At 43.0% G+C, this 25,489-nt stretch overlaps 2 protein-coding genes across 7 annotated transcripts in view; both read right to left on the bottom strand.

The window, feature by feature from the left end:
* LOC147024930 (tyrosine-protein kinase receptor Tie-1-like) overlaps positions 1-2,331 on the bottom strand; it is a 161,641-nt gene extending 159,310 nt beyond the window's left edge. Inside the window, exons 1-3 of one of the 3 annotated variants that reach the window (XM_085885348.1) lie at positions 2,033-2,331; positions 575-646; positions 91-396 (exon numbers count right to left, since the gene is read on the bottom strand). In XM_085885348.1, coding sequence (XP_085741474.1) covers positions 91-396; positions 575-646; positions 2,033-2,099 — 445 coding nt within the window. In that variant the 5' untranslated portion in view covers positions 2,100-2,331. The remainder of the gene's footprint in view (positions 1-90; positions 397-574; positions 647-2,032) is intronic. The other 2 variants (XM_085885350.1, XM_085885349.1) reach the window with 2 other exon arrangements.
* Positions 2,332-5,378: 3,047 nt separating this feature from the next.
* Positions 5,379-25,489, bottom strand: part of IFT74 (intraflagellar transport 74) — a 96,921-nt gene continuing 76,810 nt past the window's right edge. For all 4 annotated transcript variants that reach the window (XM_085885345.1, XM_085885343.1, XM_085885344.1 and 1 more), the window contains 4 exons: positions 25,310-25,473; positions 21,134-21,259; positions 16,420-16,480; positions 5,379-5,845 (listed from right to left, as the gene is read on the bottom strand). In XM_085885345.1, coding sequence (XP_085741471.1) covers positions 5,742-5,845; positions 16,420-16,480; positions 21,134-21,259; positions 25,310-25,473 — 455 coding nt within the window. In that variant the 3' untranslated portion in view covers positions 5,379-5,741. The remainder of the gene's footprint in view (positions 5,846-16,419; positions 16,481-21,133; positions 21,260-25,309; positions 25,474-25,489) is intronic.

Genomic DNA, 25,489 nt, shown 5'->3' with positions numbered 1-25,489 from the left:
CTTGTCCTGAAGACTTTCAAAATTATTTATTTCCTTATCCTTGGTAACGAAGACGTTATACGAGGGATACCATAAATACAGTATTCTTACCAAACTGGTCGTATTTGATGGTATGAATGACCAGGTCAATGCTTGGCCTCCTGACCCTGCAGTGGAACACCCCGATGCCGGTCCAGTCCTTGGATCTGTCATTGCCGAGCACGACCGCGATGCCGTTGCGCCACCTGGCGTCCCTCGAGCCGGACACGTCCTGAAAGGGCTTGGTGGTGCGGGGAGTAAAGTCGTTCTGGATCTCGAGCTCGAAGGCACGCTCCCGAGCCACGCAGTACATGGCGGTGCTGTGAGCGTGCAGCACGAGGGGGTTGTGGTTAATGAACGTGAGGTCAGGCACGCCACCTGCACGGCAGATCGACAATCACATCATCAGACACCCTCATACAGCAAAACTTTCTCATAATCATCACTCTGAGCCAAAGTCGTGCAAACAATATGACGTATAAAGAATATAGTGACGATATACCGACGCCTAGTTGCGATTCGTACAAGATACGAACCGAAGTGCTTCAATACGTACGTTCATCCACGGGCTCCGTCAAGTTGTAGCGGAACGTGGGGATCGTGAGGACATCTTTGGGAGATTGACAGTCTGCAAGGAAGAAAAACACCTTTAAAAAAAAAAGACAAAAAAACAAGCAGCTGATACTCGAGGTCCTCCGCATTTTGGGTGGGATAAGGAATCGTTCTGCGTTAAATGAAAGCTAAATTTTAAACGTTTTTTTCGGAAATATCACAAGCGAAGTTATCGAGACGGTTGCCACGGCAACATAATTCAGCCAATCACAGCTCACCGTGAACTAATCAGGTTGAGATAACCTCATGAGGAATAGGTATCTGCAATATGAAAGCGAAATGTTCAACGATTTTTGAAATCTCGTGTACACTAAAGTACATGGATGGATGATCGGTCGCACGGTCGGAATAAACCACTGGGGAAAGGGTGATTGAACACAGTACGAAAGCACGGATGGAATCCATCCTGGATGTACATGGAGCGTTCCACACACACCATGATGGGTACTCGCAAGTTATCAGGAAAGACCGAATTTTATATCTTTCAATGATAAAAAAAATACAAACAATTAGTCAGGAATTGTTGGGTAGTCGATTTCATCGAAGAAAAAAATAAAAAATAAAAATAAAAAACTTACATTTTTTTTTTTTTTGAGATTTGTTCTACCCTTATGATAATTATCAGTATTTAAAATGGCGATTTCAGTTAACACAATGGCGATTTCGATGAAACTTAGTTGGTAGGTTCATACCATGACCTAGTTGTGTGCAAATGAGAACCGTTGCTGTGGACACCACCGTTGCCTAGCAACGGGACTTTGAAGTTTTGGAAAAATCATAAAAAAATTAATTTTTCGAAAATCAAAAATCGGGCCACGAGCGACTGTGGGCAGTACATTCAGCCATATTGTTAAATATTTCCAGCCGGATCCTATGAAAACTGGGAGAAGATAGACTTTGAATGAACCCTGGTCGAAAACAATAAAAAAAGGAAGTTCGTTATATCTCAGAGACTATGAGTCAGATATACATGAAACTGGTATGGTAGGTTCATGGTATGTCCTAGTTATGTGTGAGAAAGAACCGTTGCTACGGACCCCTCCGTTGCCTAGCAACGGCCGAAAAACCTCTAAATGTGGGGGTATTTTAACTAAAATAACAATCTGCAGCATTAACCCTTGAAGCTAGAATCATGAATTTTCTTGTGCTTAATCCTCAGGTCATTCCCCATCGAACGGGCCCATCGCGTCAGGTTCTATCGGGTAGTCGACGACCCATGTCCACCTACCGGCTTGTTTTTATTATTGTGTTTATAAATATATATATATATATATATATATTTATGTGTTGTGAAGTAAAATGTTAACGTTTATAAATCTCGTTCGGCGCCCCTCACACGGTGAACATCAACGCTCAATGACGACGACGTTGTTGTTGTTCCCGATTCAAGCGGACGCCTCACCTGCCCGTATGAACGTTGGGAATGGAATCGCCGAGCAGAAGTAAACAAAGAGCACGCGGTTTGCCATCACCGCCTGCGTGCTCTCGTCTCCTCTCACATGGGGCACGGCGGGAATGTTTTCCCGCTCAAAGGACGCGTCTCTCCGTCACGGGATAGTCACCTCCACCCATCCGTCCAACTCGCGAGTGACTGAACTGGTCGAAGCGCAGGACGCGTGCGGCAGCTGCGGACATGACGTCACGACGCGCGTGGACCGAGCGCGCGCTGCTCGCCAAGCGGACCCCTCGAGCCTTTGGCCGCTGCCGCTGCCGCGCCCGTGTGCTCGGTTTTCATGGTTCAGCCGTTTGTACAGGGGACGCGTGTGAACTGCGAAACGAATGTGGATTTAAAAAAAAAAAATTAATAAAAAAAAACTTTCGGTGCGACGTTTGACAAACCTGACCGAACGTTTACCACTTGACTAAAGGCATTTACGTCTCGAGAGAGCGCAACAAACGTAGTAACTAACGACCTTCGAGCAAAGAACGCTTGCACACCCTCCTCCATTACACTCTATTCAACCGTGTGCAAAAGTTTCGGCCGGTCTATTTATTACGTACGCAAATATGGCGTAATTATACATTTTTCACACAACTGCCCTCCGACGTCCCAACAGTTACCCCCTTCCCCCCCCCTAACAGCCCTAAATGTGTCCCTTCTCTCCCCCATCCTCTTCTCCGTTCGAGACGGCACTCGTGGAGCGCGTCGTGTCGCCTCACACGCTCATTCTGAACAAGCTCAAATGAGCTAAGATCCTCGTCCTCTTCATGATGACGTCATAAAAACGAATATGACGTCATTGTGATGTATCAGGCTTGCGATAAATGGTCTGTGCTAATGCCTGGCTTGATTCCCGCAAACAAAATTCAAACAGCTTGCCTAGTTTCGGAGATAATGGTATTGGCGATTTCCATTAGCGGCGATATTATGACGTCAACTTTTTTTCTCAGAAGAATTTCCAAAATCTGAGAGGGTTACTGCCTGCGCGTGGGCTTTCTGCATAGACATGGCAAGTTTCACGAAGATCCGATGAAAACTCTGGGTTGTGAAACAAAAAATGTCAAAAAAATAGGAATGACGTCATTAAAATGATATGACGTCATAGTGATGTATCATATGTGCGGTAATTCATCTCTGATAATGCCCTGTTCAATTCCCGCAAACAGAATTCAAAAAGCTTGCCTCGTTTCGGAGTTAATTTTTTAGCCGATTTCCATTAGCGGAGATATTTTGACGTCATAACTTTTTTTTCGAGGAGGAATTTTCAAAATCGGAGATGGTTACTGTCTGCGCAGGGTATTTTTACATATATATGCCAAGTTTCAGGAAGTTTCGATGAAAACTGGAGGCTGTGAAACAAAAAAGTCCACAAGAAGAAGATGAAGAACAACAACGTGAGTTAGGGTTAGAGATCCTCCACGAGGATCTAAAAACACCATCGTTAACTGAACACGCCAATGTTATGGTTCACCGCTATAATGGCTCATATACCTGTATCATGCATGCACCTTATGTCACATTCATCATTGCCATTTTCCATATATTTATCAATTAATTAGTTATTCGGGTTCTCGCAGGGTTACCCGACGTTGCCCAGGTGGGAGACTGAGAAGTGGGAGAAGCAGGAGAGCCAGAATACCAGTGGGTAAAAGGGGTCTTCAGGGTCTTAAGTGTCTTTGAGGTCTTGAAGGTCTTAACGTTCTTCCAGGTCATTGGGCTGTTAAGGGTATTTGGGGTCTTCCAGTTCTTAAAGGTCTTCGAAGTCTCAAGGGTTTTGGTGATATTAAGGGTCTTCTGGCTCTAAGGGGGTCTTAAGGGCCTACAAAAGACTTGAGGGTCTTAGGAGTCTTCAAGTCTTAGGGATCTTAACCAACTTTTGGGTCCAAAGGGTCTTTGGGGTTTTAAAGTGTCTTAATTGTGTTTGGGGTCTTCGGGGTCTTTAAGGGGTTTTATCTCTCAAGCATATGTAGAAAGTTTTCTCTCAAGCATGTATTCTAATCTTTCAAGCATGTAAAAAATAAAAAAATAATAAAGGTCTTGTGGTTTTTCAGGGTCTTTAAAGGCTGAGGTTGTGGATGAAAATACCCCCAGGTCGGACTTTGTCTGTGTGCCAAATTTGGTGGTTGTCAGCCGAGGGAACAGACAGACAGACAGACAAAACACAGAGAGGCAGTCTTTGCAAAAAAAACGTGAACAGACAGACAAACAGACATCCGATGAATCTTATTTATTACATTTAACAACCACTTTTGTGCACATTAAGGCTAAATTAACCACCAGAGCGACCAGACCAACAGTAGGTGTAACCACCCGTCATGATCTCGCCACTATCAGGTCTCTGAACCTCAGAGAGTGCTGCAATGCAGATGTTCAAACGCTTGAGCTCAGATGATAACATACAGGTGATCATCCTCTCATAGGGATAGGACATTCCAGACACCCATCCGAAGGGATCGCCTCAGGTTAACCCAAGGAGACCGCTGTCTGGTGGACAACACCCCAGCACCACCACTACGGCACACACGACCGCAATCCAACCTGGGAAGGTTACCCCGTGTTTTTTCTCCTGTCATCAAAGAGTGAGGGTCCCGAAGGCTTTGCCACAATCTCGTCATCCGGTGAGCTGCCCTGCGAAGAGCAGCTACACAGGAGGTACTCACACAGAGTGGGTTTTCAGTTTTCTTTGCGTTTTTAGTATGTTTTGCGGAGGGAAGGGTTTTACGGTGGCCAGAGTGCAAATTCTGCCACCAACCTCCTAAAAAATGGTAACCCAAATGCAAGAGGATATCCGCAGTCACACTTGGGCACTAGATATGGATGGCCATTGGTTCACAAGGAGCTCCTCCACCCTTTGACAGGTTTTGTTTTTAATCCTGCTGGGTGTCCATATCCATAAACCCTCCTCACCAGGAAACCTGGTGGGGGAGACAGTTTAGTCACCGACAACCCGACTATGGAATAGGTTAGAACAGGTTTACATGGTACCTGAAGCAAGCCACATATATAATCATGCCATCTTGTCACTTCGATAAGTGGTTTATAACAACCAAAAAAAAATTTTATGATAATCTTTTTGGGTTTATAACAACCGGTTTACTGACTACGTCCCAGAAATAAAGTGCATAATTTGCACAGTATCATGTATGCAGTCCAATAAAATCATATACTGCACACATACAGCCCGAAAGGCATATATACCTGTTGAGGGATCAAATACACTTTGTCTTTCTGCACATTTTTACGAATTATCAGCCTTGAGTAGTCATGTGTATGATGCGCGCAATAATCCACGAGTTGCATGCACATGTGCCAGGTGCAAACAAAACTTTATTGAGAGAATTTTTTGTCGAAAAGTGAGCACTCCATGGCATTACAGCAATACCAGACTTGCATAGACATTTCTTTTATTAAAAGTGGCAACATCTTAGATGGTGATGTGCATGCGTGCAGCCTTGGAAAATAAATAAAAATCATCAATTTGAAGAAACCACCTGACCTTATGTCGTGACGGTTCACTGTTTTACTGAGACAATAACCAATAAAATTATACAGAAACCACACACACACACACGCGCGCACGTGTGCACAAGTCAGGAATCCTGACAGAGCCAGCAGGAAGAGATTATTATCACATTAACCACAACAGTGTATTAAACTTAGTCCGGAGTCATCATTGCAGGTTTTGTTGCAGACGAGAGTTGACTTCAGACAGCTGTACCTTTACCTTTACAGCGACTGCAAGGTAGTCACTTTCCAGGCTCTTGGTGGCGATGACTGTATTTCCAACAGGTCAAGGGTCACTGTAATGTCACAAAGGTAACCTTTTGCTGTCATGTAACACTGCCACATTAAAGCTCAGACACACTGTAGGGAAGACAGACTGTGATGTCATGAACAGGACAGACTGCGAAACATCATACCATCATCCATACCGCTATGATCGAAGTATTGTAACATCAAAAAGATTATTATGGTTTCTGGAGGCTGACATTAAGTGTTTACTCTTGGTGTCCCGCCTTTTTAAAGAATAATTTGTAATTGTTTAATTTTCAATGTATTTTTTACAATCATTTATTTAATTCTTTCAATTTTCAATTACAGTATTTAGACTTTTCCATAATTTTTTTTATTATTATTTTTCATTAGGAGGCAGAATTTGAAGTGCTACCAATTGGCTAATATTACGAGTTGGCTATACCGGGAACCATCAGTGATATCCGAACATAGATCTCTAGTTTTTGTAGTTTTGCAGGCTCGTGAGTATGTTGGGCAACACCAATTACAAGGAATTCAAGAGACAACTGAGCTAACGCTCTTGACTTTGGCCCAACTTTGCCAACGTTATCGTGCCACCTGGGAATGGATGAAATCAACACAATGTAAGGGATTTCAACCTCGGATGTCTGTGGCTTATTGAGTTAAGTGCTGAAAATGGGAACATAAAAAGTAACTTTGTTTTTGCTTCTTGAGTTTCTGTCAAAAACAATCCTCCAACATGTAAGCTTGTCTCATCGGATCAGACGAAAACCGACGTCTTTTCCTCCCCCCACCCACGCGAAGTGGCTTTGCTGTTAAAGATCTCATGGCATACAATTTCTCATAAAGGGACAGGTTTCTGAGCTGGCAACGAGTGGTGAATTTACAGCAGATTTTAAAACCATCTAATGTCTAACTGCTGAAGTAGCCACTGATCAGATAGTTTTCCTTCAAACACTTACGCCTCAAATACTTGCAGACTGTTTATTGACATATCTGCACAATGTCAAAAGAAAGTTATATAGCATGCGCCGACATCAAGAAAACCTTGCTCGGTTCAGGGATTACAGGAAGTGCCTTGTTCCAGGCACGATTCTTCCCCCCGGGCTGCTCTTTTTAGCAGGACCTTCAAAACCACCGGGAGTTTTCAAGATGCCTTGCTGAGACAGCAGTTTCCTTCATCCCTTTTCAAAAGCCTAATCTCTCTTCCTTGACTTCCTTCTAGTTTAGCTTTTGCAGGCAGCAGTACTTGCACCACAAAAGGTGGGATGTGACACAGGATGCACTCCTTCCACCTCATGGTGTGATCCCACAGATAGCTCCTGAGCTCAGCGAAAGGCCAGGATGCACAGGGAGCAATCGACCCGTCACGCACAATTTTCCCTCCTTCCCATTCCACTAAGTATGGACTTTTACATGAGTTTCCTCAAAGCCCCTGAGCTCAGCATTTGGTGCATTCCTCCACTGTGATGAGTCCAGCCCGTCCCGAGGAGGTGCTGAGCACACCTTGGGGACGTGTCACGAAGACAATGGCTTTGGAGGTGCATTTCAGTCACTTCGAGGACTTTCTCATTGTGCTACCCAAACAATTGTGCATCCGCTACAACATGCGGGTGTCTCGATTTCAACCCTCGCAATCGGAAAATAGAAGTAATGCTATCAATCGATGAAGGCGTTTACAATTTGTGCACTAACCAAAGCAGCTGATGGAGACTTTCAAAATTCAGCATTCCACCCAAGTCTCGACAGCACAATGATAGAGATAAAGTGTACATTAAAAAAATTCCAAATAAAAAAGCACCGTCACAATGAGGCTTGAAAATAGTTTTTCCAAAACCGAATGATGCATTTTGGTGAAAGTGACCGTTAAATGTAAGTTTTCCTTCATTATCACAGCAATTCAAGCATATGTGGAAGGTGTGTAGAACAGAATCTCGACCGAACCATTTTGCCAAGGTCACAGTTATTCATAACGGGGATACTTCTGGAAGAAAAGTACCTTGGACGAAACGTAACGACTGATCGGAACCACAACTTCAAGCGGAAATAAACATCACGATTTCAGTCTGTATCGAGTGTTGCATCATGCACTATGGCCTTCTCTCTGGAATATTGTAGCACCATACAGCCGAAGGGGTGAGGGGGGGGGGTGAAGTTATTTTGGGTCGGTAAGGAGATGCCTTTTTGTGGGACATGGGAAAGTGCCCGAGCGGAAACTGCGTAGCTACAAGCAATTAGTGCTTGCAACAAGTTGGATGGGGAAACACGTTTTCCTCACCATCACAGTGAGCCAACAATAAACAGTGGGCCCTGGGCTGGCATTCAGCACCCAGAGGGCACACGACACTGGCATGGTGAGGCAAGTTAACGTTTTAGGAAAGCAATACCTGAACGCTGCACCTACCGAGCGAGGCCTGGCGAAAAATAAAAAACAACCAAAACATCTTTACAGAGGAGCAGTGAGCTATATTGTACATTCAAAAAAAATCTTGTTCATGAAGAAACTTAAACATTCCAAAATTGATAAACTGCCTTTATAATTATAATCAATCAATTTCACGAACAACCACGTGTTAGGTAAAATAAGCATACACAGCGTGAGCAAGTGCAGTTCCTCCTAAATATATGTCTCTTAAACGTATTAAATACGAATTTGCTGTTTCCCTCCAGTCTCAGTTTTGGCCTCTTTGATGTTATGAAGCCCAATTTTCTTTTTAAAAACCCATATAGGGGAATTTCTCATTGATATCAGTTGGCTGATTGGATTCAGATGACTACAACTATATCATTCATGTGAGGCAAATAAAATGTTTGAATTTTCTTTTTAAAATGACGTCACGTTGTCTCATTAGTCTCATTCCGAGCCCGAAGGGGATGCGAGACTATTGTAACGTCCGTGTGTCTTGGAATATATATATAATTGAAAAAATATCGAAACCTGGTATACGTCAACTCCCCATGGGGTATATAGAGTGATAACGATGACGTCATCGGAGAAGTGGTATTCCAGACGTCGTTATTGGCTGAATTGAAATCCTTATCCAAAAAAGCTGAAACTTCATCCATCTGATGTATGACCCAATGTGAGTGAGGAATTCAATCTATGATGTTCGTAACCCATGCCAAGAAACTATGTGACATAATAGGGTTCATGGATGATTCGGGTATGTGGGTCATAATAGCAGTGTGTTTAGTTAACAATGGTATTTTTGCTCAGAATGAACGTGCGAGGAGAGCCCCTTCGTGCTCGACGAGTGTCGTTCAAGTTTGGAATGTAATGCTGAGGGTGTGCAATCTTTCCTCTCCAGCATGCCTTGGTCAGGATCCGATTCCACAATCATCAAGTAAGTGAATGCTCTAGGCAATGAGACCAATGGATCTCAATCTATCTGTACATATAATAAATGTCAGTGTGTGTCAGTCAGTGTGTCTCCTCAATAACTCCAAAACCATGAAACTTAGCGGCCCGAAACTTTGCATGCATACTAAGGGAATTCCAGAGGGGGTGCATGAATGAAAACTGGGTATTTGGGTAAATTTTAACACCCCCTTTGATGGTAATTAACTCATCTCATCATGAAAAAAAAACAAAAACAGGCTTATCCTTGGTCAGCCCACGCTCACCTCTCAGGGGTCTGAAACTTCCATTTTGTTTGGCCTCATCAAAAATGCCTTGCCTTAAAAACAGGTCATAACCTGTACGTATGATAGAGCTTCATACCTGCAAATCATTGTATACATCCCAAATTGCTTGTCAAGCCAGCCATTCCTGATCAACTAATGTTTGTAAGCCATGGTGATACAGTTGACAGCGATGTAATGGCCTTTTCATCACAGCGGTTGTCGTTTTTGAAAATAAAATGACAAATTGACATTCAAGACAATATTAAGGTAATAAAGTAAATTAAGTACATATATAAACACGTGTTCCGTTGTCCTAGTAAAATCTGATAAAAGATTAAAATGTAACGCTCACCTCGGAGAGTTCCAGTTCAAGAGCAGGTACACAGGGTGGAGGCCCGTCGCCAGGGCTCAGTATTAAGGGGGGCATATGAACTGGATGGGGGGGGCACAATTATAATATTTAATATTTTTGATAACCCGGTATGCTATTGTATTCATGCAGCATTGACGCATCTATACTGAGGTTGCCGTCGCATACTAACCAAATTGATCTCAGCTAGATTTAATATGTTCCGATGTTTTTGACCTAAAATTATTCGAATGCAGGAGAGCCGCAACAAACTGGCACATTCACAATGCAGATATTCAATGATTAGACAATTGGCACCAATTCAGGTGCACTTATACAAGGTGTTGTCAAGAATTGGCATGAGAAAATTAATATACCAAAGATACAATGACTAAACGGGGGAGGTTGGCACCGGAATCAGTGCACTTTCAAATAAGATACAGTAGGCTATGACCTGCGATCATCACGTTAAACTATCAACAGCAAATACGACCAGCCTGAAGATACCACAAGGTCCGCATTTAAAGCAGTCAATTACACAGAGGTAAGGTTATGCACAAAGCACTAGATATGGGATATGCAAAGCACCAAACACAACATTTAACTTAAACATCAGAAGTACAAAGCAGCCGACCACGGCAGGCGCTGACCACAACCACAACCGCAACCTTTTTCCTTTTCTTAGCCATTTTCGTATATCCATGTCTTTTTCTACTGCTGCTAGCTAGCGCTCTCTGTGACTCGTCCCTCGCGACTCGCGACATTTGACGGTTGACGGTTTTATCTATTAAATGATGCATACACCAAAAACAGGTTTTATCTGCATAACTTCAAATGTAAGCACGATTGCAAACACATATTTTTTAATTTTTATTAGAAAATTACTTTTGTAAGATGGAGGGTTGTGAAGGTCACGCGGTGCACTTCATCTTTAATTAGGTAAATTTATGTCTTTTCATTATTCATATCATCATATGATGACTATATTACATTTATACCGAACTTACAACCAATCAGGTAACCTGATTAATAGGGCCTCCATATCGAAGACGCTGATTAGCTATTCCTTAAAACTAAATGATCCACGATATATATATATATATATATATATATATATATATATATATATATATATATATATATATATATATATATATATATATATATATATATATATATATATATATATATATATATATATATATATATATATATATATATATATATATATATATATATATATATATATATATATATATATATATATATATATATATATATATATATATATATATATATATATATATATATATATATATATATATATATATATATATATATATATATATATATATATATATATATATATATATATATATATATATATATATATATATATATATATGTATATATATATATATATATATATATATATATATATATATATATATATATATATATATATATATATATATATGTATATGTATATATATATATGTATATATATATATATATATATATATATATATATATATATATATATATATATATATATATATATATATATATATATATATATAACCACCCACAACATCGACATTCGACACGAGGTCTTGCGGCTGTCTGTCGTCTTGGCTGCTGGTGCTGGTGCTTGCGTTAATATTTTTTATCTTGTGGGCTTGGACTGGATTGTCTTGCCAATTGCTTTTGGAGATGCGCTGGCAAGCGCACACTTATCTCTTGACTTATTCAAAGAAGGATATTATTAAAGAACAGTATATCCAAGAAGGCTTTATTATTCACCACGTTGAACATCTGGAATAAAGGTTTTAGTTCACACAGGTGAACTCTTAAACAGCAAGGAGTTCACAGTGGGTGCTCGTCCTTAAACACTAAGTTGTTCACAGGGTGCAACAGGGCATAAATGGGTGGCGTACAATTGGGGGGCACCAGATGCGCCATGGGGGGACATTGCACCCAAATGCCCCCCCCCTAGTGACAGGCCTGACAGGATGGCAGCCACAAAGTGGCATCCCTCAAGGAAAGCCCATGTCATAATCTTTTTCAAAATGGTACACACTGTTTGAAAGCGACAGGTGGTATTGCTATCCTTTTTGAATGTGCTGTATTAGCGTACCCCATTTCATTCAATCCTGTACTAATGCCAACAGACGGGACCATCCCCCCCAAGTCCCCATACCAAATGTAAGAAGAACACCCCCCCTCTTTCTCCTCAAAAGTCTCACTACCAAAAACAAGTCCAGAATACCCCCTTACCCTCCCCACTCCCCCATCCTCCTTGTCACCCCCCCAATCCTCCCGGAGTGTATAGCAATGAGTGGAGAGGCGTCACTCTTCCCCCTCGCCCCCCTTCTTCGCCACTCACCCCTCCTTGCTCCCCCCCTTCTCCACCCCCATTCCTTCCTCCCCTCTCTCTTTCCACTCTCCCCCTCCTCCTTATCCCTCTACCCTCCTCTCTCTTTCTTTCGCTCCCACCCCTCCTCACACCGTTCCCTCCCAGAGTGTATAGTGATCTGTGTTGAAGTGCTTGTCCCCCCCCCCACCTCTCGCTCTGTCACCCCTCCTTTCTTCCCCTCCCTCTCTCTTTCTCTCTCCCATCCTCTCTTAATATTCATGTCCCTGAAGTGACAGGTGGTAAAGCAGTGGGAGGAGAGAGGTGAAAGGATGGGGTAGGAGTCCGGAGAGAGAGGGGGTAGGATGAGGTCAGAGGAGGAAGTGGAATGGGTATTGTGGGAGTTCAGAGAGAGGGGTGGGATGGAGGAGGCAGGGTAAGAGGGAGGGTGAGGGTGGGAGAATGGACCTGGTGTTGCTGGGCAATACCAGGTACCTTTGCTAGTAATGAATAAATATAATACACTGTATACTAATTCCTCTTTTACGTTCTTCCAGATGTCCGCAACAGGCTGGCTGGGAGGTGTGTGCACTCACCTCTGAGCTATCTCGCCTCAGTTTGAATCTCGGCCCAGCTATAAACTGTCATCTTAGTGTTTCACAGGCAGTGTGATTCATCATTGTGTGTGCTGTCCCTCGGATGGACCTACCACTGGGCATCCCATCTATCGGAATTAGTTGGGGGACATTTAAGATCCCACGGTGTCCTTCACAAAGAGTAGGTGAGCTATCACCGGCACCCTGAACAAATTCCAAATTCCTGCACGTTCAGCTGAGCATTCTGCGCTGGAGTGGCGACCCGTCCTGGATTGGTCATGAACACACTCTGTCAAGAGTACCGACCGACTTCCAATTGATTAATTATTTCATATGTCTAAATCACATGAATGCAATGAGCAGATTATTTTTTCCAAGATGTTCAGAGTCAGCAATTATTTGTAATGTCCAGAGTTGCAGTCTAAAAGGCCTCGATATATATTCCTGTTCAAAAGATTGCACACAATCATTAAAATGATGCAGAACCATACCTCTTCTTCTTCTTCTTTCGGCTGCTCCCATTAGGGGTCGCCACAGCGGATCATCCGTATGATCCGCATAGTGATTTGGCACATGTTTTACGCCGGATGCCCTTCCTGACGCAACCCTGGTCGCCTCTTACGACACAGGGATATGGTACACCTATTTTAACCGGGGTATACACCGGCCCAGTACACTGGTACTCACTTTGCCGACCTCGGAAGGATGACAGGCTGAGTCAACCCCCTGGTGTATTAATTCAGTGGCCCAACGGGGGCTTGAACTCAGGACCTTTTGGATCCCAAGCCGCTGCCCTAACCACTGCGCCAACACCAGGCTCATACGATGCAGAACCATACCTGTGAAACAAAAATTAAATAATTTGAGGCAAATGCATCGATGGTTCCACCCACGTTAGATGGCAACCCACTGTTAAGTTTGATCTCAATTAAAGGTCATATGAAAAATTAATGGTCATGAAAGAGAGGGAAAAGGACAGGGGGGAGGAGAGGAGAGGAGAGTGATGGGAAGGAGCTGAGGAGAGGGAGAGGGAGAGGGAGAGGGATAGGGAGAGGGAGAGGGAGAGGGAGAGGGAGAGAGAGAGAGAGAGAGAGAGAGAGAGAGAGAGAGAGAGAGAGAGAGAGAGAGAGAGAGAGAGAGAGAGAGAGAGAGAGAGAGAGAGAGAGAGAGAGAGAGAGAGAGAGAGAGAGAGAGAGAGAGAGAGAGAGAGAGAGAGAGAGAGAGAGAGAGAGAGAGAGAGAGAGAGAGAGACAGAGAGAGAGAGAGAGAGAGAGAGAGAGAGAGAGAGAGAGAGAGAGAGAGAGAGAGAGAGAGAGAGAGAGAGAGAGAGAGAGAGAGAGAGAGAGAGAGAGAGAGAGAGAGAGAGAGAGAGAGAGAGAGAGAGAGAGAGAGAGAGAGAGAGAGAGAGAGAGAGAGAGAGAGAGATATATATATATATATATATATATATATATATATATATATATATATATATATATATATATATATATATATATATATGTAGAAGAGAGAAAACATCAGATGTTTCCAACTCAAGTTATGATCTGCAAAACGATTTTCAAAGGGCACCTGACCTTTGACTTGTTTAACCTGAAATTGAATCAGTTCATCTTTGTATCACAGTCTATCCTTGCCTCAAGTTTGGTTGAAATCCCTTTTGTGGTGCACAAGTTATTATGCTCACAGAGATTTTCAATGAAAGGCAACATGACCATATACTTTGACCTTCTGAACCCAAAATCTATGCAGTTCATCCTTGTACTCCAGTTCATATGATTACCAAGTTTGGTTGGAATTCCTTCAGTAGTTCAGAAGTTATCATGGAAACGAAAATCTGCTACGCATGCACAAACGGACAGACAACCCAAAAACATAATGCCTCGGGCGCCTTCGGCATCGAAGGAATAAAAAACAAATAAGGATCTTGTAACCTTGGGAACCAATCCCAAACAAGACTTATCAGAGGCCGTCGGCACACTCATAGCCCAACTGTCGTGTGACTGTGAAGATCGAGTCTAATGATGTAAAAAGAACAATTATAACAGTAATAAAACTAGAAGGGCACTCGGTAGAGCACATACCTCCGCCAGGCTGAACAGATTACGTTTTGTACCCAAAACCGTTTTGGACCTGAACCAAAATCTAATCGGCTCGTCCTTGTCACCTACCCAACTCATCCACCAAGTTTTATCATAACCCAACCAAAACTTTTTGAGATATCGTGCAACATATCATTTTCACCCGATTTCTCAATGGTGAAGAATCACTTAAAAAAAAAAAAAATTCTCATATCCAGATCCAGATCTGAATCGTCACCACCTCATCAATTTGTCCTCATCACACACCGAACCTGTCCACCAAGTTTCGTTTGAATGCATCCTCAACTTTTTTGAGATTTCCTGCTCACAGACAGACAAACACACAAACAGGGGTGAAAACATAACGTCCGTCCACCTTTGGTGGTGGAGGTAAAACATGAAACAGAGTAAAAACATTTTCCTACGTGTACCGGCCAAGAAGGCCCCATCGGGTGATTGTGACAAAACACAGGAGAGGAATTTTCCAGGAGATACAGCACAGACTCGCATCGGGCACAGATTAATTAAATTAAAGGATGTCAATAGAAGAGAGGGATGTGAAGACAGGGAAATAAAGCAGATAGAAAATGCAAGAAGATAATAACTGACAAAAGATTAATGGAGGCAAACTTTTAATTTACAACGCAAATAGTCAATTTGCCCTGGCCTGGTTGTTGTTCCCATCTGAGCACTTGACTCATGATCCTGTGATCCCAGGCTCAAATCCCATATTCTACCATCCTATATTAAAATTTATTTTTCATACGGACTGCTAATGTCCTTGTAATTTATGCAAATGTACATTGATAGCTCCCAATATCTCTTTCCCTGTGTGTGAGATACATGTACAGCTCCTCCATAAAGCCTTAGACCACCATAAAGAAGATTAAAAAAAAAATAGATTATCCATTGAATCCTAAATAATAATAATAATAATAATAATAATAATAATAAATACATAAATAAGGGAAAGTAGAAGGGTAAAGACTATGATTTTAGCAAGAGGAAGCCAAAATATCTCTGCTGCCTCATCTTTGGAGGAAGTGACATCCTCTGTGACATCCTGCCACACGAGGCCTGTCGTGCCAAGAATCCATTGTGAGCCCTTTACTCATCACCCGGTCTCCAAGGACAAGCTCGTCCCCTCCCCTCTCCTCACCCAGCCCCAGCCAAATTGGCCCGGTCTCATCCTGCTACATCGAACTCTGCTACACGTCCCCCTCCCATTCCCGCCCCACCCCCCCTCCATGATAGCTCCACGGCCTGTCTGGTACGTCACAAGTTTGTAACTTACGACAAAAATAAATCGGAAACCACGTTTTTGTTTATTTGCTGTTGCAGGGGATCATCACCGGAGCATGTTAGTGTGGCTCAGTCGAGGGGCCTACAGAACGAGAAGGGGGCTTGATTGAGCAAAAGTGGTCAATACCCCAAAAGTTTTTCATGGAAAATATTTCCATCTCGTGACACATTGCCGTCATCGTTATCATAATAGTTTTTATCGATTATAAAACAGATGTCATTCAGTTACTCTATCACTGTGTTATCAAGACAAATGGAGTAACTATGAGGCAATGGCAACCAAAGGATACATTCTTTCATCACAAAGTTGTTCTGTTCATGGTGCTGCCACTTGCGCTCCAGGTTCACTAGCTGGGGTGTTGGGGGAGTGGGGGGGGGGATGGAGGCAGAAGTTGAGTTGGGGTGTCTAGGCTCCACAGGATCATGAGCAATAACTACATATTCAATGGATCTTCAATTGAAACCGCATCTCATAATTGAAAGGGGACTCAATGGAAGAACATTCGTCCAATGCAAATGAATGATACAATACCGAGAACAATGGAATCTTTCTAATGCACAATACATTTAAATTGCTGAGGTTCCAGTAAACGAAAGGTGGGCAGTAGCATGAAAAAGTCCCCACCTTTGAGGGAAACTGGTACAAGAAACCATTTCCATCCTCTTCGAGAGTGAAACAAGCTTTGCCTGAACCTCCCTATCTCCCACGATCCTTTACACGCTATTAGGGGGCCATGAAGCTCCTGGTACTTGGGGCTGCACCTCCAAAACAAACAGCTGCTTCCTGACTGTGATAAAGGCCGAACTTATGGCCCACAGAGTGTGCTTGGCAGCACAGCACTGGCACACAAAGGGTACAACCGAAAACTAAAACCAAAAAAACGTTTTCCTCAAGCTTTTTTTTTTACCCAAGGAAGCAACATTGTCTTTATCCAGTAATAAAATGCATTTGACTTAATAAACTTCACAGCACAAAATGATGAGTGGAAATAACTGTAGTATTTTATCATGAAATTATAGAGGATAGACTTCTCTCTTTCTCAATCCCTCTCTTTCGTATCCCCCCCCCCCAACCGTCTCTCTCACTTGTATTTTCCAAAATCGACCACCATGCCACCCCGCACCAAACCTCATTTCCATCCCTGTAAATGGAATATGTAGATTGTAGATGGTCCTAAACAAAATAGGACAAGTGCAACGAACAAGTGGTGAAGTAAACCAACAAATTAAGTAAATAAAGTAAGGGATGTGCACATAACAAGCGGGATGGACAAAATGACCCTCTCACTGTGTCTAAGCTTCTCACTCTGATTGTAATCTTCTTCGGTGGATCTCAGAAGTGAAATGAGATCCTCCCATAACAGGGAACAAAGTATGCATCTCAAGTTTTTACCCTCGCCGAAGGAGCGGGTATTGCGTTTGGGTCCGTTTGTCTGTTTGTTTGTTTGTCCGCACAGAACTTTCCTGTTTTTCTCCGCAACCGTTTGTCGTATTAAGATGAAATTTTCACCATATGTGTAACTACTCATGCAGAATTTTATAATCAAAATGACGTCATTGGTCACGTGGTATGACAGCCATGTTTTTGCAAAATGGAAAAACTTCAGACCTCTGTATCTCTGAAATCGCACGAAGGAAAAACATGAAACTTGGCACACTGCAAGTACTCCTCATGGGGAATAAGTATGATTTTTTTATGAACTCATAGGTGCTTTCGTTACGTCATAGTTGCATATGTAGAATGCTACATCTGATCAGTATGAAAATTTTTGAGGGTCATTTGGGGCTAAAATGGTCCACAGAAAAAAAGTGATGGCATCATTGGTCATGTGATTTGGCAGCCATTTTTTTTTTTAAACCTTCAAAAATCTTCTCTGAAGTGGCTAACAGATAGAAGTGAAACTTTACATGTGTAACCACCTTTCCATAAGGCCTAAGTCACATTTGCTCTACGGCGAGGATACGGTGGCCATACGCCCTCTGAATTGACAGAAACGTACGGTGGCCACAGAGTTTCTGAGGTTGCCTCAGGGTGGCCCTACGCCGTATGGCTATATTTTACAGGCCGTAAGGTCGCCGTGGAATTATAGCGTGGAGTTATAACTTTTTTCATTTCTACGTTCGCCGTAGCAATTCGACAAGCCGAAACAAAAGAACTGGTGAAAAAAAATTTAAAAAAAGAACCCACTCGTTACTGTCCATTTGGCCGCATGTTCGCCTTAGGGCCCCCCTGCGGTCCCCCTGCAGTCGCCATGCGGGCACCTTGCGTCTGCCTTGAAAATTCTATGGCCGCCGCAGGAACACCCTAAGGTCACCGTGCGACATCAAATCAAAGACCGTACAGCACCCCCACGTTTTCGGTCTCCACAATTTATAAATACGCCGTGCGGCGACCCGAAAAATAAAAACACATGTGACTGCTACATTGTGTGACCGTGGAAATACTGCGGCCACCGTATAATTGCTAGTGGTCGTAGATTTTGGAGACCCAACGGCCACCGTGGCAAATGTGACTTAGGCCTAAGGAACAAAAGGTTCACACATATGATGTTATCGGTCAAATGGTTTGACAGCCATATTGGATTTACCCTAAAACTTATTTTAAAAATCTTCTTCTCCAGAACGGCTGGACAGATCGAGGGGAAACTTCACAGAAATGTTTCCCAAGTCTTGGGTGTACAAGTTTGTTAAGGAATAATTGATAGGTCACATGGTTTGGCAACCATAGTGGATTGAAGAAAATATTAAATCATCTTTTCTCTGGAACCGCATAATCAATCGACATGAAACTTCACAATTATGATCTAGTAGTGATAGGGAATACATATTTTAAATTTCAACTTGATTGGCAACATGGTCTGGCAGCTAGAATATTTTTTTTTTTGATCTGGGTTTTTATTTTTTATTTTTAAATAAGGCTCACTTGGCTGTGTCTAGATGGGTTTGAGGGTGGAGGAGTAGCAGCTGAAATGCAAATCCTATCCAGGTTCCTCCTGATGCCTTAATTTTCGCTCTTTGCTTGTTCGGGTTCCTTCTGATGACTCCAATGCAGGACAGTAACTATTTGGTCCTCCATTTGATTTTCAGTGAATTCATTTTAATCCCATTCTGAATTCAATTGAGCTCCATGGACTGAGAAGGAATTAAGCGGTGTAATGAGTGAGGAGGGGGACATTGTTTATGGGATATTCATCACAGCCTTTTTAGATGCTGAATTGCAAATGATATGCAAGAACACACGAAGAGGAAGATGAAAATAAAAATGCAAAATGGAAAGCCCGTCCGCATTCCAAATGCTATTCCATTTGTTCAAAATGTAAAGACGTCATATTCTTCAGATGTATTCAAGGAAGGATGCACGTGGAAATTGAAACATAGCTCTAATCAGCCAATCAATTAATCAATCCGTGTAATTGGCTACATCCATCCATCCATTGGGACCATACTCTGTACAGAGCGTCGGTGCTGCCGAAGCAGTCTCCTGGGCTATTGGATACAATCCTCGACGAGTCGCCACTCCGACGCAGGATATTCGAATGGCTCAATCATCCCAGCAAGCTGGTGCTTGTTTTGCCAACCTTGGAAGAATGACAGGTCGAGTCAACCCCACTTGGTATTAATTCAACGGCCAAGCGGGATTTGAACTCAGGACACTAGGATCCCAAGCAATTGGCTACAAATCGCTACTTATTCATGTTTCTCTTCCCTCACAAGACTGGGTAAATCTGCGAGTTGATCAAATCATCACTCCAGTCACTCGTCCTATTCCTAGTACGACGTCAATTTTCTCCAGTTTCCAAGTTATTCTTATGTCATCTTTAAGTTGTGGGTCATTAACTTTTGCGCATTCTTTCTTTCTGAGCTTCCTTGTGTGTTATCATGTTATTTAACAGGAAAAGCATTTCGTAATACACGGTGTGCAGATTTCTATCCTGCTCGTCTTGATCTCATCCTGAAGTTACTCATTCAACTAATTAAATTATTGCAGATGAGGTGGAGGATGGAACTATGGAGGGACCAAAACCAGACATTTGCACGAGGCTGGTGCTTTTTCAGCTTATACGATTGAGCTTTGCTGCCCTCGGTTATTAACTTTTAGAAGCACTTGGCGCTTTGGTAAAAACGTGGACCACAAAAAAAATTGTGATAAAATGAAGAACAAGGTTTTAGTTTGTTGACTGCATTATGTGCCAGGAAAATGTATCAGTTGGACTCTGCAAATGTGTTCTCCCTGCGAGTACGGTCTCCTCGGCAGGAGGCCAGTTTGATTGAATCGAAATGGAAACATGATTAAGTATTTTGTTGCAGTTACGTAAGTCCAACAGCATGCCAGGAGGGCTGAGGAATCCGATTTTATTTTACAATAAAATATTGTATTATACTATAGGGGCCATCCATTTATTATTTATGGAAAATTAACAGAATTGCATTTTGACCAACCCCACCCCCCCTCCCCCTCCCCGCCCGCCCTGCTGCACAGACCATGTACACGGTAATTTGTCGCATAATTGAAAATGTTTGTAAAAGATGGCCACACAGACATCTTGACCAAAGAGATATCTCAGCGATGTAAACACTAAGCATAAAAGCAGCGCTGGCAGGATAGCCTCGAGGATTGTGTACTCACCTCTAAAGCTGTGTATTCTGGGTTAGAATTTCAGTCGAGCTACAAAGTGCCACCCTGGTGTTTTGCAAGCAGGGCGAGGAATCAATGTGTGTGCTGTCCCTCAAGTGGATGTTAAACCGGGTGTCCCGTGTAATGGCATTAGTTGGTGGAGGTTAAATAATCCACCGTGTCCTTTGTGTGGAGAGGGCGAGATACTGCCGGCACCCTGGCCAAATTCCAAATTTCTGCTCTAATATACCGGTGGCACTGCATCAGTGGCACAGACAAGCTCCCAGCAATTAAGTAAACCAGCAGTCACGTGCTGCACACTAAATTCATGAATGAGCATGAAAGCAATGCAACGAAAAACACAAGAGAGAAATGACTGAGCTGGAGACCTGTGAATGCATTTCGTTTTCTTGAAGCTGAGTCCATGTGGCCTCATAGCTCCTTTTTAGTTTTTCCAGAGTGAGCTTCATGATGTCTCGTTTTTCGAGTAGTTTCTCCTTTTCCTGCATCAGCCTCTGCACCCAAGGTAAAAACATGAAAAAGAAAAGTGAGTTCCATTATTATTAAGGGTATGGCTGCTCTGTGGAAGTAGAACAATATTAGAGATGTGTATATATATAATAATATATATATATATATATATATATATATATATATATATATATATATATATATATATATATTGTTGCGGATTCGCGCCCGCCAGCGTGCGAGCGGCCACGTAACTCGAATCGCGGCACGTCGCCCACCGGACGGACAATCCCGTCGTGACCCTCTCGGACTAACGCCGGAAACTAGTCACGGGTGGGCCTTTCGGTCTCACCACGATCGTGCCAATCGGCCCCCCGCGTGGGATAGGGCTGCTCGCCAAATTCGACCTACCTAAGTACCCACACGGAGGGTAGACCGGGCGATCACACCTCGCCGCAGGTCGACTTCGGACACGGGCCACTTTAAGCGACCCGTTCCGTACTATCGGGATAACCGAGCGGTGTTATCGTCAACCTCGACGGTTCGATTAATTATTGGGCGTTTTTAGCCCACGACCAACCCTTTACGTGAAGTAAGATGGAGATTCAATAAAAGAAAAGACGAAGCGAAACGGGAAAAACAGTTCAACATAAAGCACATTTATTCCGCGGCAAACGGAAAGCACACATATACAATCACAACAATTATGCACCAAAAGCAAATGTAACAAAAGAAGAAACACAACAATTATGCACCAAAAGCAATTGCAACAAAAGAAACACAATGCAGATCTACTACCGACTACGCGAGCACACGGCAACACTGACACAGTTTTACTTCACAGACGGCGCCGACAACACATATACTCCAAAGCAAAAGAAAAAGGGGCCACCCTCAACGATAAGGGGGCAGACGGGCCTGGGGCCGAGACCGCGTCGAGCCTACCCGTCTGGTGATGAGCCGCAAAATGGCGGCGGCGCCCCAACTCCGCGGGCCTCGCTGGCACTGCCTGGAATGGGGTGGGAACGGGGCCCCCTTCTCACACGATCTCAGCGCGGGGGGAAACAGGGGGGGGGTTGTTGATGCTCGGGGGAAAGAGGATATCTGGCTGGCTTGGGTCCCGCGACGAGCGACTCCACTGCGACCTCGACCGCGTTCCCGGCCTCCCCTCTCCGCAGCTCCCCGACTCTGACACAAGCGCAGACCTCCACAAAGCTCCTTGGCTTCTCCAGACTCTCCGGACCCCGACAGACACTCTCTCGACTGATTTCGCCGCCGCCACAACTCTCCAACTCTTTTCTCTCCTCGACTCTTCAACTCTTCCCAACTGCTCGACTCTTCAACTCTTCCCAACTGCTCAACTCTTTTCTTTTCTCAACTCTCTCAACTTCGCCCCGCGCTCGGCGCTTTATAGTGCGACAGGAGAAATCATATGCAGATTTTTGGATCAGGAACGGCTCGGGGGCGGAGCCACGCTCCCCATTGGACAGAGGAAAAGTGGGCGTGAATCATTCTTGATCCGCGAATCTGCATATAGCGATTATACTCCGACGCGCCTGGAGGCGGGGCCAAATCGCCCCACGCTCGCTGATAGGACGGAACAGAAGTGGGCGTGAATCATTCTTGATCCGATTTCTCGGAAAGGCTGGTGTTTTTGCACCCGCTGCTCGGTGCGCGCCCTGTACGAGTCCAGGATCGGTGTCCACAAGCGGCGCGAGAATGGCGGTGATGCGATGGTTGCGAGAGCGAGATGTGACGGTAAAGGTCGTGGCTGTTGGCGTTGTTGTTGTTGTGAAGCGGCGTTGCGGTTGGTGGTTGTTGTGTGATGGCTGTTGAGACGTGGTTGGTGGTGGTTGTGGTGGTAGTAATGGCGGCTGGTCCAAAATAAAGATAGTAAAAGAAAAACGGCGATCTAAAAGGGTCGCAGCTCGAATGAATAACATTTATTCCCTCTAAACAACGGGTTTGGGCTAACTACACATATACTTACAGAGATATCTCACCTACAGGACCTGAATGGTGGTTTGCGAATTTCGTCAACCACAACAATATATATATATATATATATATATATATATATATATATATATATATATATATATATATATATATATATATATATATATATATATATATATATATATATATATATATATATATATATATATATATATATATATATATATATATATATATATATATATACATATCGAAACATGTGGAGTATGATGAGCACTCCTCTGATCTCCATTGGACATAGTCCCACACCAAAGCGTCACCTCCAACCCAGAAGTGTCGACCCGGCGACTCTGTCAAACAAAGATTACATGGTCAACATCAGCTAAACATCAAACGGAGCCGCCCATCTGGATTTTGAGCTTATTTGCCCTCATCGGGATGGCATACCGATAAATATCCAACCAATGATAAAGCCAATGAGAAAGATGGTTTCTAGATCAAAGATCGTCTTGTCCCCAATTTTCACTCCTTTCTGTAAGTGCTCCATTGTCTTGATGGGGCATGAGATGGTTGCATAGAATCCACCTGGAAGGGATGCATGGAACTCTGCAACCATTTTCTGACCTATAACCACAGAATCCTCAACATTCACTTCAGCTTCTCGGGGAGCAATTCGACCATTGGCAATGTTGTACAGATGTGGTGAGTGATTCTCAAGAGGATGAGACACATTCGACAATTCAAGTAAAATCCGGTGCCTATCATCTGCATCAAGTTCTCTCCTCTTCTTCCCCTCCTCCTTGTGACGTGGTCCGATTCTTGTGTCCTTTTCTCTCACTTGGTCTTCATTGTCCTTGTTTGAGGAGTCAGGGTAGATGTGCTCCATTGTATCTGAGATGTAGGCAGTGACAGGAAAGGAATTGATCCACTCTCACTGTGTCTAAGCCAAAATACGGTATACTGTATATGATTTGGCTTGTGTATTTGTGGGTGATAGTGTGTTTGTTTAACTTGTACGCACACTTAAACCACGGGACAGGATGAGTATAAATGTGGTGGTTGTCTTGGGATGTGCTCGGGAAGGTTTTAGGCGTTACAGAAATTCGTAATCACAGGTGTTCAAGAGGGGGCAGGGGAGGGGGTGTTTCTTGACCTAAAATGTGCACTATAACATTTACCACTGTACCCTGTCTGGAAACAATAAATGTTTTGACTTTCTGTCACTGTACAATGTGCATCAATAATAAAAACCCACAGATACTTCTCCAGTCATACCATCAAAAAAACTGACAAACACCTGCAGTGAAGCTCCACAGGGTGACTTTTGTTTACGTACTGTATAATTCCACCCAAGGACAGTTTTGTGATTTTTTTCCTGGAATCTTGGCTTCGAGTCACATCAGTGTGCAAACCTTCAGTTTCCTAACCTACCTAGAAAGTACTAATTATATATATATATATATATATATATATATATATATATATATATATATATATATATATATACATCACACACACACCTGTGGAGGAACTCTGGGAAGGGTTTGAAACAGCAAAGGGCTTACCTTGGTAACCTTTCTTGGTTGTTCTATGCAGCTACTTTGGCAAGAAGAGCATGGGAGGAGTCAATTTATTTATATAATCCGAGCCAGTTGAGTTTAATTGATTTGGTGAGAGCAAATTGGTTATTCCCTCCATTCACAGGTGAGAGATGTGGATGGGACTTTATTTTTCATATTTATATATAAAGGCAATATCTGTTAGTGCCTTGATATTCTGCGAGGCAATCTGCTTTGAATCTAAAACAATAATGGCAGGAAATGAACGGTCTGCAGAGTTATCAAGAATTAATCAGACCTGTTACAATGGAGCTCAAGTGTTTACACAACCCCGCGTGCAGTTGCTTTGTAGTCAAAACACAACCTACTGATCGCCAGCAAAGGCGTCATGTGTAATTGCGATAAGTTTCTCGATAAAACGAGTCACACAAAGAAAGCAACTGATTGAGATCAATTGCAAGCTTGCATTTAAACTGCTCGTTCACATGATAATACGAATAATAGTAATCATAATAATGGTAATAATTATAAATAATATAACATAATAATTGGTTTGCTCCTTGCTCGTGATAGAACCTTGCGCTTCTCCTCCCCGCTGACACGCAGCACTTCCAGGTCACAGTAGATGTTCAATTCCTCATCCAAAAGGCGAGCCCCGGCTCGAAGTTTCTCCAAGTCAGTTTTCACCTCCACCTCCATGGCCCTGAGCTTCTCAAACTCTTGCAGCAACCGCTGGCCATCTGCCAAGCACAAGGA

Source organism: Eptatretus burgeri, chromosome 6, assembly GCF_056783735.1.
Source record: "Eptatretus burgeri isolate ZD-2024b chromosome 6, Ebu_testis_v1, whole genome shotgun sequence".
Classification (NCBI taxonomy): domain Eukaryota; kingdom Metazoa; phylum Chordata; class Myxini; order Myxiniformes; family Myxinidae; genus Eptatretus; species Eptatretus burgeri.
Note: the sequence above shows the minus strand (reverse complement) of the source record. Positions and strands in the feature narration are given on the sequence as shown.